The sequence below is a fragment of the Gymnogyps californianus genome, chromosome 20 (assembly GCF_018139145.2).
Source record: "Gymnogyps californianus isolate 813 chromosome 20, ASM1813914v2, whole genome shotgun sequence".
NCBI classification, from domain to species: Eukaryota; Metazoa; Chordata; class Aves; order Accipitriformes; family Cathartidae; genus Gymnogyps; species Gymnogyps californianus.
Genome location: NC_059490.1, coordinates 1,640,302 through 1,657,431, shown reverse-complemented (window position 1 = coordinate 1,657,431; position 17,130 = coordinate 1,640,302). Strand labels below are relative to the sequence as shown.

The window sequence follows — 17,130 nt, the reverse complement described above, 5'->3', positions numbered from 1 at the left end:
ACAGGTAGTAAATGGAGGAGCATTTCTTCACACAGTGATGTCCAATGCATCACGGAGATGACAGGTTGGAAATAAGCTGTATTTCACTTGCTCTTTTTTTTTTCCGTACTGAAACATTCCCCCCCCCAACCCCTTATACTCTAACTGGGAATTTCTGTTTAGCAAAGCAGCTGCTATTTGCATAGGATCCTGACCTGAGAGCCCCCACCCAGTGTACAGCAATCTCTGCTCACGTGAGCTGCCATTGAAGAAATGATAGTCAAGCCCAGAGCACAGTGAGTCCCTGTCTGAGCTTTTGCTAGGAATTCACCCCTTTTGCTTTGTTTTGGCAGGTGGGGGTCATCCAGCCGGCACCCCTTTCGGCCCACCACCCCACCACAGCAACTTTCTCAACCCAGCTGCTCACTTAGGTACGTTCTCTAACTAACGGTGAATACAACTCAGAAGTAACACACATTGGCCATTGAGACCATTAAAGGTTTCCCATGTGGAGACTCTTTGAGTATCCTGCCTACTTAACCTTTACAAATTGCGCATTTTAGCCATTTAATTTTAGTCATTACCAAGTAGCAGTTCTAAATACACATAGTAGTATCACTGACAGCATGTTTTGAAATACTTCTGAAAACAGTCTGGACGTTAGAGGAGCGGGGTGACAGGGCTGGTTAGGTTTCACTGTGGTCATGTTTATAACCAGTCAAAAAAAAATGCCTTAAGGTTAAGGCTTCAGTTCATGGAGGGGTTTCTTTTCCTAACTCCTACTTAGATGTCTGCTTTTCCGTTTAAGTGAGTGGGAAAGATATCCTTAAAATCTTGTGATCTGGCCTCAAATCTGTCTGTTAGTGAAAACTAGTGAATACGCATTTAAAAATGGAACCACCCAAGTTACCAAAAGTTGTTATTTCCCTTCTAACTTACTGATGTTGCAATAAGGTGGTCTGCTGCCCTCGGGAGCATCTGAGATCAAGACTCTAAATTGGCATTTTATTTTGCATAGAGAAGGATTTGGGAGGGTCACCACATTGATACAGCAGACTCACAATGTGGGTTTGTCATTCTGCACTTAGCTGCCTATAGAAAATGCTAGGTTTGGTATTCCTTTTCTCTGTGCTGGTACTTATCAGAAGTGGTTTCATCAAAATTGTTAGACTTCTCCAAAATAAAGTGAGAAGAGAATTTGCTTCATTCATATGACTTACCTCTACCCTGTATGCATTAACTACTAAAAAAAATTATTCCAGTATTTTTCAGTCCACACTAGTTTTTCGTATAGTATTAGCAATAAATATCAACAGAATTACAAAATGTTCAGGTCAGCATGACATATCAGTGTAATAGGACGTTTTATTTATATCCTGGCTATGGTTTAGGAGACATAGCCTGAAGGTGTTTGGAGCACAGTTGCCAGAGTTAATAATAGTCTTGCTAGCCCGGGACATTTCCTGAGAAAGACCATGGAATTGAATTGGAAGGGAATAAAAGGAAATAAAAATGGAGATGTTTGCAGGTTTTAAATGAAGTAGCTACTTATGCTGAAGTAAAGGCCTCAATACCATGTATATTTTAACATCTTGTTTTTCTCTGAAGAGGAAGTTTTTCTAGTAAGACGATCCCATGCATACTGTCATTTTAAAAAAAATACGTTTTTGTATGTCCCACCCCCTCACAATCACTGCTGTGTTGTGGGAGGATGATGTTCAACTACTGATGGGCGCAGACTGAGCTTTCATGCAGACGTAATGCAGTTGGATAACACGCTAATGCTTTATCATAATTACCAACATGCCAGTGAGCTTCAGCTGTTTCTGTTGGTTTGCAGAGCCTTTCAATCGACCGGCTTCCTTCAGCGGTCTCACTGCAGTGGGTAGTAATGCCTTCGGGGGACTCGGGAACCCGACAGTTAGTGAGTAATCTCTTTGTTTATGAATTCTTGTTTGCTGTGTAATTCAGGATATTGAGTGATGGTGACTATTTGCTGTCTTTTTTACCAGTTACTTAGACCACATACCACTAAGAGATGGGAATTTGAAAAGTGACCTTTTTCTTCTAAATAACAGCATTTTTTAGTCATCAATAAAGTATTTTCTATTAGTTACTTAATAGTTTGGGTTCAACATAGTGCTAAATGTCACCATTACATCGTTCAGTTAAAAAAAAAAAAGAATATAGAACTTGTGAGTCTGAGGGGTTTGTGAAATTTCTCATGGTTTTGTTGCATGTTCAAAAATAGTTAATGTGTGCAGCATCCCTAGCTGTGGATGGGAACATTTTTTTTTTCCTTTCTCACCAGTAATCCAGGACACGTGCCTGGAAAAGATCACTGACCTGCCATTTATTTGTCCAGGATCATCAACATTTCTCCAGATTTGGCCAGTCACAAAAGATCATCCTTTTAAAAATCACTCTCTTTCTCCATACTTGAAATCTGGCATGATTTCGGTCACATATTACTTTACTTTGGTTCAGGATCAAATGCAACAAGTTCCATTATTTATAGTCTGTATAATGGTCATTTCCTGATGTCTCCAAAATATTTGGAATAAGGATCATTGTCACTTTTATCTTACTACGTCATCCCTTGTCAATTTTATCCACAGCATTTCCCTTTCCAATTAAAACAGCTGTCAGATGCCTGCCCATTTTTAGGAATGAGACTCTCTAATGAATCTCTGTTAATTTCCTTTCCTTTTCCAGCTCCCAATAATATGTATTCATTTTAACTCTGAGTGCTGTAAAAGTTTTTTTGGTAAGTACCTTCACTAGAGCATACCTTTTTCTTAAACCTTTTTGTTTTCCACTTCACCATTTCAGCACCCAACTCAATGTTCGGCCACAAGGATGGCCCCAGTATGCAGAGCTTTAGCAACCCTCACGAGCCCTGGAACCGACTGCACCGAACTCCTCCTTCGTTCCCGACCCCTCCGCCCTGGCTGAAGCCAGGAGAGCTGGAGCGCAGTTCATCTGCTGCAGCTCATGACAGAGATAGAGATGTAGATAAACGAGACTCATCTGTTAGTAAAGATGACAAAGAAAGGTACGAAAGAACACTTCCAAGAATTGTCTAGTTCAAAGCTTGGGGCTCTGTTCCGCTTTTAACCCTTCCCAGCCTGGCACATTGTTAAACCAGAGCTTCAGTAGAGGGACACCTGGAGAGCTGACACCATTGCTGCCTACAACACGAGGCACTGCGAAAGATGCAGGTTTCTAACTCAGGTGTTTCCTACTGCATCTGTTTCTCTTCTCACTGGCACCGCACTTCATCAGAAGGAGCTTTGCGGGAGCGGAGTTCAGGCAGTGTCAAGTGAGAATAGAATCAGGCCCACACACTCTGTTACCTTGTGGGTCACATTGTTGTAGGTCTTTTGAAGACTTAATGTGTAGATGGGTGCCTGACAGGATGAAAAAAAGGATTATAAAGTCCATCAGACGCATATCTGCACCTTTGAATACTTAAATAACTTTGTAAATCAGACCTTGTCTGCAAAACAAGTAACGCTACCTCCCTCTTCAAAAATGGACTGACCAGGGGGACCACTGATAAAGTTGTAAAATTATAACACTGTAAAATGCACCGGGTATGTCATGTTCCAGTACCACAGTAAGTTTCAGTGCATGCAGCTCATTAAATGAACCTTAATTCCCCTCAAAAAAGCCACACACACATGCACTGCTGTTACACACCTTCAAGCACAGTTTTTATTCAGTGTTTTACATGGACTTGCACGCTAACATGTCCAGGCTGGGAAGGGTTAATGGAAAGTAAAACCTGGTCATATTTTTTTTGTCAGGACTGTTCCCATTATATAGTTAACTCAGTAACAATTCCTCTTAACATTTAAGTACCAAATTATAAGAATTTGCCATTCAGCAAGTGTCATGCCTTCCTTGAAAAATGCAGAGAGGCTGATTTCAGCTTTTTCAGTTGTGGCTTAATGGCTTTCCTGTTAAGTTTGCACATGACTTTACTACATAATGGCTATTTGTTTCTAACTTTTTAATATACAAGAATATTTAGGAGATGTGCTTTTCTGACTTCTCTGTCACTAACCCAAATATACGCATTAGTAGCCTTTTCTAAAAGAAGTTATGCTAACACATTAGATATTCTAAAAATACATTTAAGAGCTTTTCTATGTTGTTGTAAAATGTGAAGAGCAAGTCAAACTACAGATCTTTTCACCTACATTTTCCATTTGGAATATTTTCTGTTTGGTAGCATAGCTTCATTATTTTCATGTCTGGTGTTAATGCTTCAAAATAAATTGCTGTTACAAATTGGGGATTCTGTCCTGCAAAATGCTTAAGCATGTGAGTAACTTTACTGGCTTGAATGGCAAAGCATTTTAGTTACTAATGATATGGGTAGTCTTTAGAATTGTGTGATTGTTTCAGTTGCTGTTTTGTTGTTTTCTTCTGAAGTGTTCCTGCTGAAGAAAATCCCTTTCCAAAATACATTCCTTGCAAGCTGCTTTGGCATTGCCTGAACTCCATATCATAGCTCAGAACATATTTATTTTCAATAATTTGAGAGCTTAAAAGTAAGCGTCATTCATGCTTCATACTTCTGCACAATTATGGCTACCAGTTTAGTACAATAATGTTTTCGCCGATCTAGTGTTGCTGTGCATCCATCTGTGTGGTTTTAAAGAGTTCTACTTTGCAGCATGCTCACACTGTTGCCTGTATGAGAAGATGCTGAGAATCCCTTCCTGGAGATGTGCTCCCTATGTAGATAATGTCTGGAGGAGTTTGTGAGCCTCTCATACCTATTCTTTTATCTTCAGTGGCACCCAGCGGGGTGAGGATGTAGCCCTGCTTTCTAGCTGAGGTCCCAATCTCTGTTACCTATTTTAAGCTAATTTGCCCAAACAGGAAGAACTGGGAATCACACCCAGAGGTATGATTTCATCTCAAAATCATCCTGTCATCAAGGGTCTAACTTTATCAGCCCCCAAAATGGGCCATCTAGCCAAAAGCATTCATCTAGATTTATTCTGTTACCAGTGGAAAGGTACCTCAGAGGTACTTCTTAGCTTGGCTCTTCCCCATCTCAGATTGGTGTTAAAGTGGGGTGCAATGAATCACTGGTCACTCTTCTTGGATAAGCTGTATGGCCAGTGTACCGCAGCTCCCTCCCAGCTAGACTGCGAGAAGGTAAATCCCTCTAGATAGCTTAGATAATATGAAAATACAATCTGTGAACCTCTCCTAGGTGCAGAGCTGGCTGGGGAGGTACACTGCAATGTCCTGATATAGTCCCCACTTTCTCCTGGAACATCGTTTGCAGTTGTGGAGGTTTTTTTGTTTTAAGGACTCTCTTATTCCAGCCCAGCATTAGGAAAAAATCAGTACAAAATAGTTATTGTGAAAAATAGGATTTGTTCCTTCTGAGTGATACTTCGTTTAAAAGATGTCACTGAGCAATTCCATTCTAATAATGACATTTTAAGTGTATGTAATCCTAGAGCATTAAAAAAAAGAAGAACCAAGAATCTATTGATCTGTTCATCAACATAAATGAGGCAAAGTACTCGGCATAAGATACTCGGTATCTTTCAGTGTAGCATCCAGCCTCGAAACATACCTTACTTAGTAATAAGTTCATTTGAGAACATGATCTTAAGTTTCTTCTTTATGGAGACAGAGGCTTAGAGCTGTTCCCATATTATTAACCTAAGGAGCCCTTGACAAATCTGAGGATAAAAAATTATTCCCTCTCTGACCACTGAACTAAATGTAGTTCACTTAAGCGAGCTACATAATCAATAGCCTCTTGAGATAATACCATCACTGTAATTGAACAAGATGAAATTGGCAAAGGAATATGTTATTTTGGTTGCACATATATTTTTCTTTAGTTACAGAAGATGCCTGTTATTTTCTCTAAATTTTATGCATAACTTAAAATACATCAGTTACATAGAAAATTGATTAAATATCAGCAAAAGGACTCAATGAGCTCTCCTAGTGAAATAAAACAATTAAGGGTGCCCTCTGAACTAGTCCCATGAGCAAAATAAATAAAAGACTAGGTATTGCAGAGTCCACAAGCCAGTGCTTTCCCAGCAAAGTAAAAGAATCAAGTCTTCACATTGAGAAGCCTTCATTGGAGTGCCTTGACTTGGTCTCACTGTGTCCAAATCTGGAAGCTGTTAAATCAAATGCCTCAACTTTCGGTGGAAAGCAAGAGGAGGGAAATTAGAGCCAGGACACAATTTCCAGACTGTTTAGGGCACAGTCAATCAAAGCAAAACCTGATACCAAGGAGTTAATTGGTAGTCAGTGCAGACTAGGCAGTTCTGGTATCACATGCTCCATCTTACAAATGTTTCCTAGCAGTCACATTCTGGACTCTCGGAGGTCTCTTAGACATGGCCCATAAAATGACAGTTTCAACAATTCAGTCTAGACGCAGCAAAAGATGCATCTGGTGAGATTATAATAATGAGAGTTTCCTTTTCAAAGATATTTTTTCTGCAGTTGCTGCGGTTTCACCGTCCAAAAGTACCTACAGGTAGAAATCTTATGCAGTTCAGCTCAGCAAAAAAGTAGGTAGCAGAAATTGTATAGGTGAAGGAGCAAGTGTCCACTTCAAAGTCGCCCTCCAAGTTGCCCTTCAGCCAGCCAGTATTGCTCATCTTGTCCAGAGTGAGTTTCAACCTGCTGTCCTCATCCAAGCGTGTTCAAGTTACGCATTGCTAAGCAGAGAGTGCAGCACCCAGCAAGAAACCATGTAAACTGGAGCTGGTTGGACTTCGGAGGGCCTCACTGCTTATCCCTCACTTTTGCCTTTAACAGCACATTGTCCATCACCCCACACGGAACAGAATTTCCATGCTCAGCAAACAGCACGTGTCCAACACTGACTATTTGGAGCTGTCTTCGTGGAGAGACTCCAACTCAGAGATCAGCTGAAATTAGTGAGAGGTTAAAATCATTGGAACTGAGGAATTAGATTTACCTTATGAATTCGATTCATTTTAAATAGGAAAGCTTTTTCACTTAGTGTTGCCCATAACAACTCCTGATCAACACTGCTTCCAGAAAATAATTGGTACAGAATCCATTCATGTATCTAGGTTTTTGTCCACTGCCAGACAATAATTCTCTAATCTTTTGTGCAACATAAATAGGTTTGAAAGATGGAATGAACTCACAGTATTCTGAGACTTCCTAGCATTGGCAGGGAGATGCATTGGCCCTGTCCCTGCTCTGCTTGCTCTACCCTAGAAATGGGAAAGGATTGGTAATCTGAAGAGCAACTGACTCCAGAGAGATGATGTTTTCAGAGCTAGCCTGAATGATGAGCATATAGGGTAGACTGATCTCTGCTGAGGAAGTCAACACATAGTCTATGCACGATGGCCGCTTCTATTAAAACACTTGCACTGAGGGTCATTGCACTTAGAGAGGTGCCTGCCTATTCGGAGAGGTGGATTGTCACCATCAGTACTGGTGTCTTGAGAGGGGTTTTTTTTCAGTTTTAAGAAGTAAATTGAATTGTGAGAAGTAAATTGAAAAGCTAGAGATTGAAGAGAATAGAGATAAGAAATTTGTAAGGTACATAGGTCTAGAAATGTTGTAAAAAGTCAGTTGAACAAAATGTCATCTATTTTCCCAAATGTATTCTTAATAGAAGCAGCAGGTAAAATACTATTAACCATGTAATTTGGAATTAATTGCCTCACTTTTTTTGGATGAAATGAGTATGGTTTTGTTTTTCTCTCTCTTCTTTGGAAACAATTAATGCTGTTGTCTTAGAAATTTGTACTAGAGCTAGATTCCCCTGGGAGCCTTCTATGGACTTCAGTGTTTGAAATCTCAATCAGATCATTCACAAAGCAGCTTCGGGGATCTTCTTCTTCTGGGTCGAGATAATAAGAGTAGGCCTAGTTTAGAGATGGGATATTCTTCTGGTGTTTTGGGCGTGCAAAAGGAACAGTGCATTTAATGGTGCATGTTACTAGCTTTCTGCAAAGCAACGAGTATAAAGTCAGACACCCTAGATGCTTTGTTTTATTTGCAGAGTTTCTCATGCCTTCATTTTTACGCTTCTCATTCTTCTAGGGAGAGCATTGAGAAAAGACACTCCAGCCATCCTTCGCCAGCACCTATCCATCCAGTAAACTCCCTCGGACATAATCGCAGCTCAAATGAGCAGATCAGGAGCCATCTGAATCCCGAGGTTCGAGAAAAAGAGAAACCCAAAGAAAGAGAGAGGGATCACTCCGAATCTCGGAAGGAAATTAATGTTGAAGAGCACAAGGTGAAGGACAACTATATTTCGGAGAAAGAAGGGCTGAGCCATGAAAGCCGAGTGGTGGAAGAGTCTAAGCAAATGCCCAGGGTTCCTTCACCCTATGCTAGGCCTCCCGTTGTGGAGAGCACCAGGCCTAATAGTACTTCAAACCGTGAGGCCGAGAGGAAGAACGAGCCAGCGTACGATAATCCGAAGAAAAGCAATGAAGTCAAAGTGAAGGAGGAGCGAAAGGAAGACCATGATGTTCAACCTGAGGGACCTCAGACTCATAGGTCATCTGATCAGCCACCACCTATATCTACATCTAACGTCCATCCAAGTCCTTTAGTTTCTATGCCCATGACTGTAGGTGTAACTGGTATACATCACATGAACAGCATCAGTGGCCTGGATAGGACTCGCATGATGACCCCTTTTATGGGAATTAGCCCAATTCCTGGTGGAGAACGTTTCCCTTATCCTTCTTTCCACTGGGATCCAATGAGAGATCCCTTAAGAGATCCGTACAGAGAGCTAGATATTCATCGGAGAGACCCCCTGGGCAGAGACTTTTTGCTAAGAAATGACCCCCTTCATCGTCTTTCTACGCCAAGATTATATGAAGCAGACAGGTCATTCAGGGATCGGGAACCTCACGACTATAATCACCACCACCATCACCACCACCCTCTCTCTGTTGACCCTCGACGTGAGCATGAGAGGGGCAACCACTTGGATGACAGGGAGCGGTTGCATATGCTCAGAGAGGACTATGAACATGCACGCCTGCACTCAGTTCACCCTGCCGCCTTGGATGGGCACCTGCCTCACCCAAGCCTAATCACGCCAGGACTTCCTAGCATGCACTACCCCAGAGTCAGTCCCCCAACGGGACACCAAAATGGCATCCTCAACAAAACTCCCCCCACAGCAGCTCTCAGTGCCCCTCCACCTCTTATTTCTACTCTGGGACCTCGGCCTGGGTCTCCCAGAAGGACTACTCCTCTGTCAACAGAGATGAGAGAGAGGCCTCCTTCTCACACCCTCAAGGACATTGAAGCTCGATAAGCAGAGTGAGACTAAATAAAAACCAGAGAAAGAGGGACAGAACGTTGTAAATGAACATAATATAAAGACCTTCTTACTAGTCATTGATACAGACTGGGGATGTGACCCACTGTACAATATGTATAGACCTGAGTGCAAAGATTTTGAAATGGTTTTTTTGTATATTATATGTTGAAATTTTCCAGATCTTTTAGCCAAGTCCATATGTTCCTCGTGTCTCCTACTCTATTTTATTTCTAGTTTAAAATTTTCAAAATTTGAACTGAAGAACAAGACATTAATCTGAATGATTTGACTAGAAACAAACCACCACCAATGTCAACCATACAAAGCTCTTTCAGACCAGAAGTGAAGACAATTGTAGATATTTATGTAAAAAGATTGCTTCATGGGTTAATGGTTCATATATGCAAAAAGGGTAAGATGAAAGCTTTACTTTGTACAAATGTAAATAGATAAAATTAAGTAACATAATACATTAATACTTCTTAAACTGTGCTATTTGCAAACTTAATATTGATCAACACAGTCTGCTTATGCTGTGTTACATATATTGTTATAGACAGCTAAACCCCTTCAACTATGCAATGAATTTTAAGGCTTTTCACAAAAGCCTTTATAACTCAAAGGAGCCTTTTCAACACACAACATAATTAAAGTCATATTTTCCCTGAACAAGCTCATCTATAATAGAAACTTATTTCTCTTGCTTGTTTTGATGAAGAAACAGCCCGTTAGAAGTGTAGTTTTCTGTCTGAACCCCTGCATCAAGATGCTGATGTTACTGTAGCTCATGTATTCCTTAGAACGCGTCAGGGTTAGCGATCTGTAATCACTGATACTGTAGTGATGACAAATTCGTTTTCAGTCACATTAATCTGGGTTAAACGGAGTAATAATCAAATGCTGGATATTTTCCAGAACTTTCGTCACTTAATGTGTCAAATTTATTTTTGGAAGAACATCTGCTTATAGCCATTCATGTCTGTTTTTATTGCCAGTGTGTCATTTTTATCTGTACACACACTTTTTTTTTTTAACATGATCTTGCGCTACATTGAAACAACTCTTACAAGAAAGCTAATACTTTTCTAAATGATGGGCATGTTTTCACTGTGGATCAGTAGTTTAATTAATGAACTCCGATGCAGATTTCATAATGCAATTTATTGTATTTCAGTTGGTAATAAAGTCTGTGAATAGTTAACAGGTCAGCCTTGTGGTTCCCTAATCATAGAAGACATGAAATAACATGAAGAACATGGTCCTTTTTAAAAATATGCATCAATCTTCTGAAATCTGTCTTTTCATGACACACTTTTTTATAATGCGTTAAGTTTCTTGTCTAAATATTTGGAGAGAATATGACTTTATCAGAGAGAATTCAGTATCTTGTCTACTGGACTGTAAAATATATGTATGAAATAAAATTAGTTCCATTGGTCTTCTAGTGTATTAAAGTGCTATCTGAAGTTGTTATCCTGTTTTGGCAAAAAAAAAAAAAAGAAAAAAGTTAACTACAGACAGTTGTTTCTAATGATCAGAGATCTATTTTAGTAGTCAACTGAAGGTTTAGTTGTGAGCTTCAGATTTTGTGAACTCCAGATGTTGTGCAGTGGTTTTTTTTTTTTTTTTAAGAACAAAAGGAAAAATACAAAAAAACCCCAACCCTGAAGAATATGTACACTGGAACCGTAGTGGTAGCTTTCAGTATTGTAAAGAGATTGTTATATACGAACCTTTTTGCTGTTTATCCTGTATGTAATAAAGTCCTTTCTAGATCCTATGTGAAAAGAAAAGTGAAGCGGCTCTCAATCTTCAGCATGTTTCCTCATCAGCGAAGACTTGTGTAATGTAAATTGTGCCATGTTATTAAAAAATGTGAACTAAACTGCTAGGTGCTTCTTTGTGTGGAGTACCCCATCATTGCTATGGGGAACAAATACTTTTTCCCAAGAGTGGGTTTTTGTTCAGAAGAAATGGCTATTAAAAATGTAAAGGAAATGGCAAGATTTTATAAGCCATCTTATTAAAATTATTATAGTAGTAAGGAAAAAAGGAACAAAAAGGAGACCAGATCCTTGGCTTGTCCAGATTCTTTAAAATATAGTAACACCCTACTTACATTAGCTTTTAGTTAACTGACCAATTGGTCTTTCAAGATAGTCCCATACTTAAGTACGTGGCTGTATGCAAGCCCTTTTGTGAATCTGTGCAGTTCCACACAAGACAATGGCATTTTACCAGTTTTCATCAGCTAAAGATACAGCTATCGGTTACTATGAACAATTTGTACATAAATATGTCCAATTTCTTGCAAATTGTTTAGTTCTTCATAGTACAGCTTTTGTGGTGTCCTTTTTTTTGGGGGGGGGAGGGAAGCTCCTCATGATACACGATTTCCAGGAGGGTTTTTTTAGTTGGGGTTTTTTGTTTTTTTTTTTTACAAGCTTGCTGCAAACACTTAAAAACCTTTATCCAAGTTACTTTGGCAGAGGTAGCTTCTGACACTGGAATTTGCTTTCTTGAGCAAGACTTAGGAAATCCTTTTTCTCCCTCAATAATTGCCAATTGTTTTGGTAAGCAATTAAATGTATGCAGCCATATATTCAAGTTTGGTTTTGTTTCTCTCTTCAGCCCTGTAGCACTTCTGTCTGTATTCTACTCTTTCTCTCATGTAAATCTGATGAAAGTGGAATTTCCCTGAATTTCAACCATGTAACTAAGAGAAGAGAATAGCCCTATGTCTTTTTTAAAATCCAATTTTGTGTAAACTGTGCAGAATGTACAATAGTAGCATAATGTGCGAAAAGAGCTTTTTTTTTCTGTGAGGAACCTGTATCTCGGTCTTCTGGGTGCACATCATTAAAAAACCTTCCAGGTTTCTGAAGGAAACCAGTTATAGATGGCTGTAGAACGATGAAAAACTATTGGAGCAAGCTTGCACAGATATAGTGTGAGGGGCCCCATGAGAGAGGGTCTAATGAGAGCATCATCTTCCAGGCTCATCTTAATAGGAGTCCTAACAGCTTTGTCAGTGTCTTCAGGGGGAAGAAATGTGGTATCTGATTGTACAAACTATGATCCTTGTCCTCCCAGGTGCTGAGCATACTCCTGCTGATGGTCCTTAATTCCTATATAAGCCAATGAACCCTCACTCCCAGAGTCCCGGAAAGCACTGAGGCATTTCACTCCCTTTGAATTCAGTACAATTTAAGTGGCTATATGCCTTTGAAGATCCGGGTGTCAGGTCTTCTTATAAGAGTGGTGATGCTCAGAGGAATATGCCTGAAAGGTATAGTAAGCGATGAAACAAGATTTTTAATGCTTTTAAACTTTCTCAGATGCATTCATTGCTTTTCAAAAGTTTCGTATAGGGACGTTAGCTTGCAGGTATAGACAATTTAATCTTTTTAGCAGGGTTTTCCATTCAAGATATTTGTCTTAAATCTTCTATTTTTTAATCACTAGTATTTAAGAAATGAACTTCATTTAAAGACCATGCCAAATACCACCTGTAGGAATGAAATGAGTCATAAGGGCATTATTCTGTACGATGTGACAAATTTGGATCATGGAACACCCTGAGCTACTATGCTTACAACACCCAGGACCTTTGCTTTATACTTCAAAGCTCCCACCTTCCCACACTCCAACTAGTTTTCTACTTAGGAGCTTCCTATCACCAGTTGAGATGCCAACTAAAGCAGTGTATAGGAAGTGATTCTTTGAAAGCAGTCGTAACATTTGTTCCCTGATACAATGTTCATTTTATGCCACGCTTTGTCCTTTAACTTTCTATATTGTCTTGTTTGTCCGTACTAAATACCTAGCTCTAACCTAGTTTTCTGCTATTCATACCTTATTGATAACTCTCTTGCCTTTTTGCCAGTCATGTTCTCTTTCATGGCATGTGATAGCTAAATCTATTATAGGCAGCAATAAACACTGCAGACAATTTTTTCCGAGAGCCATAGACACTGTGTATTTTTGTTCCTTTTTACCTTTGCCTGTATGAGCTCATGAAAATTTGTAGTCCTTGCTGGACTGGAAGATAGGCAAAAGGAGGTTGGGGAGGATTTTACTGGAAGTATTTTCATTTGCTGTGGCTGTGCCTTGTAAAGTAAATATGTAGCATGATTCGTGATAATTTGAACTCTTTAACTACTGCTTCACACGTGCAGGTGACCTCTGCTGAAAGCCACCTGGGGCACTGGAACAAGGTAACAGACCATTGGTTATATTCCATTTACGGAAGAGCTACTTGGCTTACTGCTTTTGTTTCTGGCAAGAAGGAAGAGCAAGCTGTGGTTCAAACAATGACCAAAGACTCAAATTACACAGGGTTTTGTTACTCCCACGGTGACTTCGTTGAGTCTCACCTGGATAAACCAACTTTTAAAATCCAATTTTGTGTAAACTGTGCAGAATGTATAATAGTAGCATAATGTGCGCAAAAGAGCTTTTTTCTCTTTTTTTTTTCTGCGAGAGGAACCCGTATGTCGGTCTTCTGGACCGAGACTGCCATCCAACTGCCAACTCCAACTGCCGTCTTTGGAGGCATATTCGTCCATAGCTTCAGAAAGCAATTTGGAGCAGGATCCCAACTTAAATGGTCTGAATTGCCTTTCGAAGGTGACTGACTCTTCCTTAACTCCAGATGGAGACTAGCCTCTAACTTAGCTGGTTCAGAGAAGTACATGCAAATGAGTGGTGGGACTACCTCCTCCCTTGTTGATTTTACAGTCTCATCAGATCTTCCATCCTTCCTTTGCACTGTAAAGTACCAATCTTAGCCATTCTTTATGTGAAGCTCTTTGGGACACAGTCCGTCTCTTACTACGTGATTGCACTGTGCTTTGTGCCCTGACTGGCACAAGTGAGCATTTCTCAGAGCTGCTGTAATACAAAAAAACCTTTGGTAGTACTAGAGAGAGTGAAAACTGAAGGTCTCAGTGAATTAGCCATGGTAACCGCTATAAAAGACTCCAGATTTTTGCTAGCCAGGAAGAAACAAAGCTGCAGGTGAGGGCAGACACTGTTCTCCCTGCGCCCTGTCTCCATCTGGAGGGGCTTAGACTGCTTGTGGCCATGGGCAAGGTGGAAGTTCCCAGCTGGCAAGGCCTCCAAGTGCTTATCGTGGAGTTGCCAGTTTCCAGCATGGTTCCTTTCTGCCAGCTGTGTGGTTGGGGGGGGGCGCACCTTTCTTTATCCACAGGTATCTTGCAACTAAAATCATTTCAGCACAAAGATATTTCCTGGTCGTAAAAAATATCCCCCTCCTCATTTGTGCACTGTTTGTCCTCATATAGAAACACGTGTATTTATATACATCAAAACACACACACAATGTCAGGTGCAATATCACAGGGATGAAGGTCTATACAGCAAGCAGCGGAGTATGAAGTCATGATGGCACCCTACAATTTCACGTCCTTTTTGCTGCTTTCTGCTGAGGCCTTTCCTGTAGATTGTGATCATTGCAGTTGATGTTTCCTCTGCAGTTCTAGTAATACAGACTTCACTATACCATTATCCCCATTTTATAAATGGGAAAAGTGCAGCTGGGAACACAAAACTCAGAGTCACCAGCGTAATACCAGCCACCTACTGCCTGAGTCATCCCAAGAGTCACCCAGGGGAACTAGGTTACTGCCTTAGTCACCATGGGAACAAAAAAAACCTTGAATCAGGTAAATTGCAGAGTCAGTGGTAAGAGAGGAAGGATTTCTGGGTTGCTGTTTTGTCTGTAGTAAGCTCTTTTAACCCTAACCCATGTTAACAACTTCCCGGGGTCCTAGATTTGCTAAAATTATCTCCATGAAAGAATGGGTTTACTTATTTATTGATAATACAAGTACATCAAGTATTGACCCAAGTTGATAAGGCCTGTGGTCGTTCTAGTTATTGAGGGCAGATAATGCTGTATTTTACCACCTAGTGTGGCTTGTTTAATCGTCACTATTGCTCAGTATTGAAACTTGCTCAGAGTGTAGCATTTTTCTTGGTTGGATTTATGATACGTTTCTCTACTGAAAAACTTGCATTTAGCCCTAGGAACCTAGCCATCCACCCCCAGTACAATCATCTTTGTTTCAAGACAAGAAAATAATTAAGTGAGAACTTAATCAATTGATTAAAGAGACTTAAATATACAATATTACTGTATGTTGATGAAATGCATCTTCTGCTTTGCATCTTCAAAGCCCTTAACTAGTTTCCGTTGAATCAGTGGTGGGTTGTGGGGTTTTTTTGATGCAGCAGAGATTGCATTAGCATCAAAAGCTTGGAAACTAAGTTTTTTTTTTTCTTTTAAAGACAACTGAAAATGCAAGTATAAACTTCCTGGGATTTTCAGTGGTCCCTATTTTTGAAGGGTCTCAGTGTATTTGGGGCAAACATGATGCATTTGGAGCTTATTTGATTAAAAAAAACCCTCTAAAACAACCACCAGCTACTTGCCCTCCAAAAGGAAAGTTTTGTCTCAGTTAATACTAGAACAGCCAAGTACAGCTGGATTTATTTTAGCCTGTTAGAAAAGGCTGTCGTTCTTCAGAGATACCACAAGAGGGTAGTTAAAGAGAAACTGAAATATGTGTAGGCTAACGCAATGGCTATGCTGTTTCGTGCAAGGTGAATGTAGCTGTAAATTATTTTTATGAGAGTCTGATCTGTGAGGAGCTCTCTTGCTCCCCTGCATAAATGACAGAAATCTCAACGGTGCTGTGGCAGGCAGTGATCAGGTTGACTAAGGAGTGACCTTGCTTTATCGCATTTAGTAAGAGGGACTAGAAGTGGTCCATACCCAGAGCATTCAGCTAGATAAAGGCAATCATATTTTGGAGAGTTAGGCTTAAATTGCATGGTGCTACAGTCTAGCAACAAAGCACATTGCTTATGTTAAGGGAATAAAAGATGCTTCTCTATAGCAAATAGTACGTACGATATGAGTGAGTGTATGTCAGTTCCTCAAAGCCTCAGCCTTTAGTGAGGACATTAGTCTGTTTATTCCATTACCTGGCTTTTGAAAGGATTAGCCAAGGAGGAGAATTAGCAAGAGAATTGCTTCATTTGGAGACGGGGAAAAAATTAATGCCAAATTTTCTAAGGACATAAATTAAAATGGTTTATTTAAAATCATCAGAGCTGTCTGCTTCATACAAACAGAAAACTTGGCCCTGGTTTTTCCTTTTCTACCCTAGTGACCTTTCCCACATCAGCAGAGAGCTAACATTTCCCTGATGCTGTAAAAGCTCTCCTGACCATCAGGAGGGGCTGCCTGCCTCGAGGGGCATTTCTTGAGCAGGGCCTGAGGAGCAGGCAGCAAAGCATGGCCCCAGCTGCTTTACGGCCAGGCTGAGGGCCAAAGTGGGCCTGGTGGAGCCTTCATCTCCCTTCCCACAAGAAGGCCAGGCCCCGCACCCGCCTGCCCTCCAGACAAGCCACAGCAAGCACCTGGAAATTGGTCTGTCCCCGTGGGCACGGCACAGCTGGTGTCCGACCAGGACCCAGTCCCCTTGGAAAGGGTGGCAGCCCTGCACGCACCCTGCTCCCAGGGCCCCTGTGGTGTGAGCCCTGGGGCCTGCTGGTCTGTCTGAGGAGAACTGCACTCTGCTTTGAACAGGGCGGCCCTACCTCCTCACAGCCGAAATCCGGGTGCCCGGCTCTGCTTACCTGGGAGCCTGGGAGTCACAAAAGCGGTTTGCATGAAGCCAAGCAGCCAGGTGGGTCAGCGGCGGTGGAGCGGAGCACGGTGTTAAGGAGATGGTGGCTTGCACCCGCATGGCCCAGGGAGGGCAGGAGCACCTCAGCACCCTGGCCGG

At 40.9% G+C, this 17,130-nt stretch overlaps 1 protein-coding gene across 4 annotated transcripts in view; it reads left to right on the top strand.

The window, feature by feature from the left end:
• AUTS2 (activator of transcription and developmental regulator AUTS2) overlaps positions 1-10,751 on the top strand; it is a 799,219-nt gene extending 788,468 nt beyond the window's left edge. For all 4 annotated transcript variants that reach the window (XM_050908788.1, XM_050908790.1, XM_050908787.1 and 1 more), the window contains 4 exons: positions 333-410; positions 1,820-1,903; positions 2,812-3,034; positions 8,068-10,751. In XM_050908788.1, coding sequence (XP_050764745.1) covers positions 333-410; positions 1,820-1,903; positions 2,812-3,034; positions 8,068-9,307 — 1,625 coding nt within the window. In that variant the 3' untranslated portion in view covers positions 9,308-10,751. The remainder of the gene's footprint in view (positions 1-332; positions 411-1,819; positions 1,904-2,811; positions 3,035-8,067) is intronic.
• Positions 10,752-17,130: the final 6,379 nt, after the last annotated feature.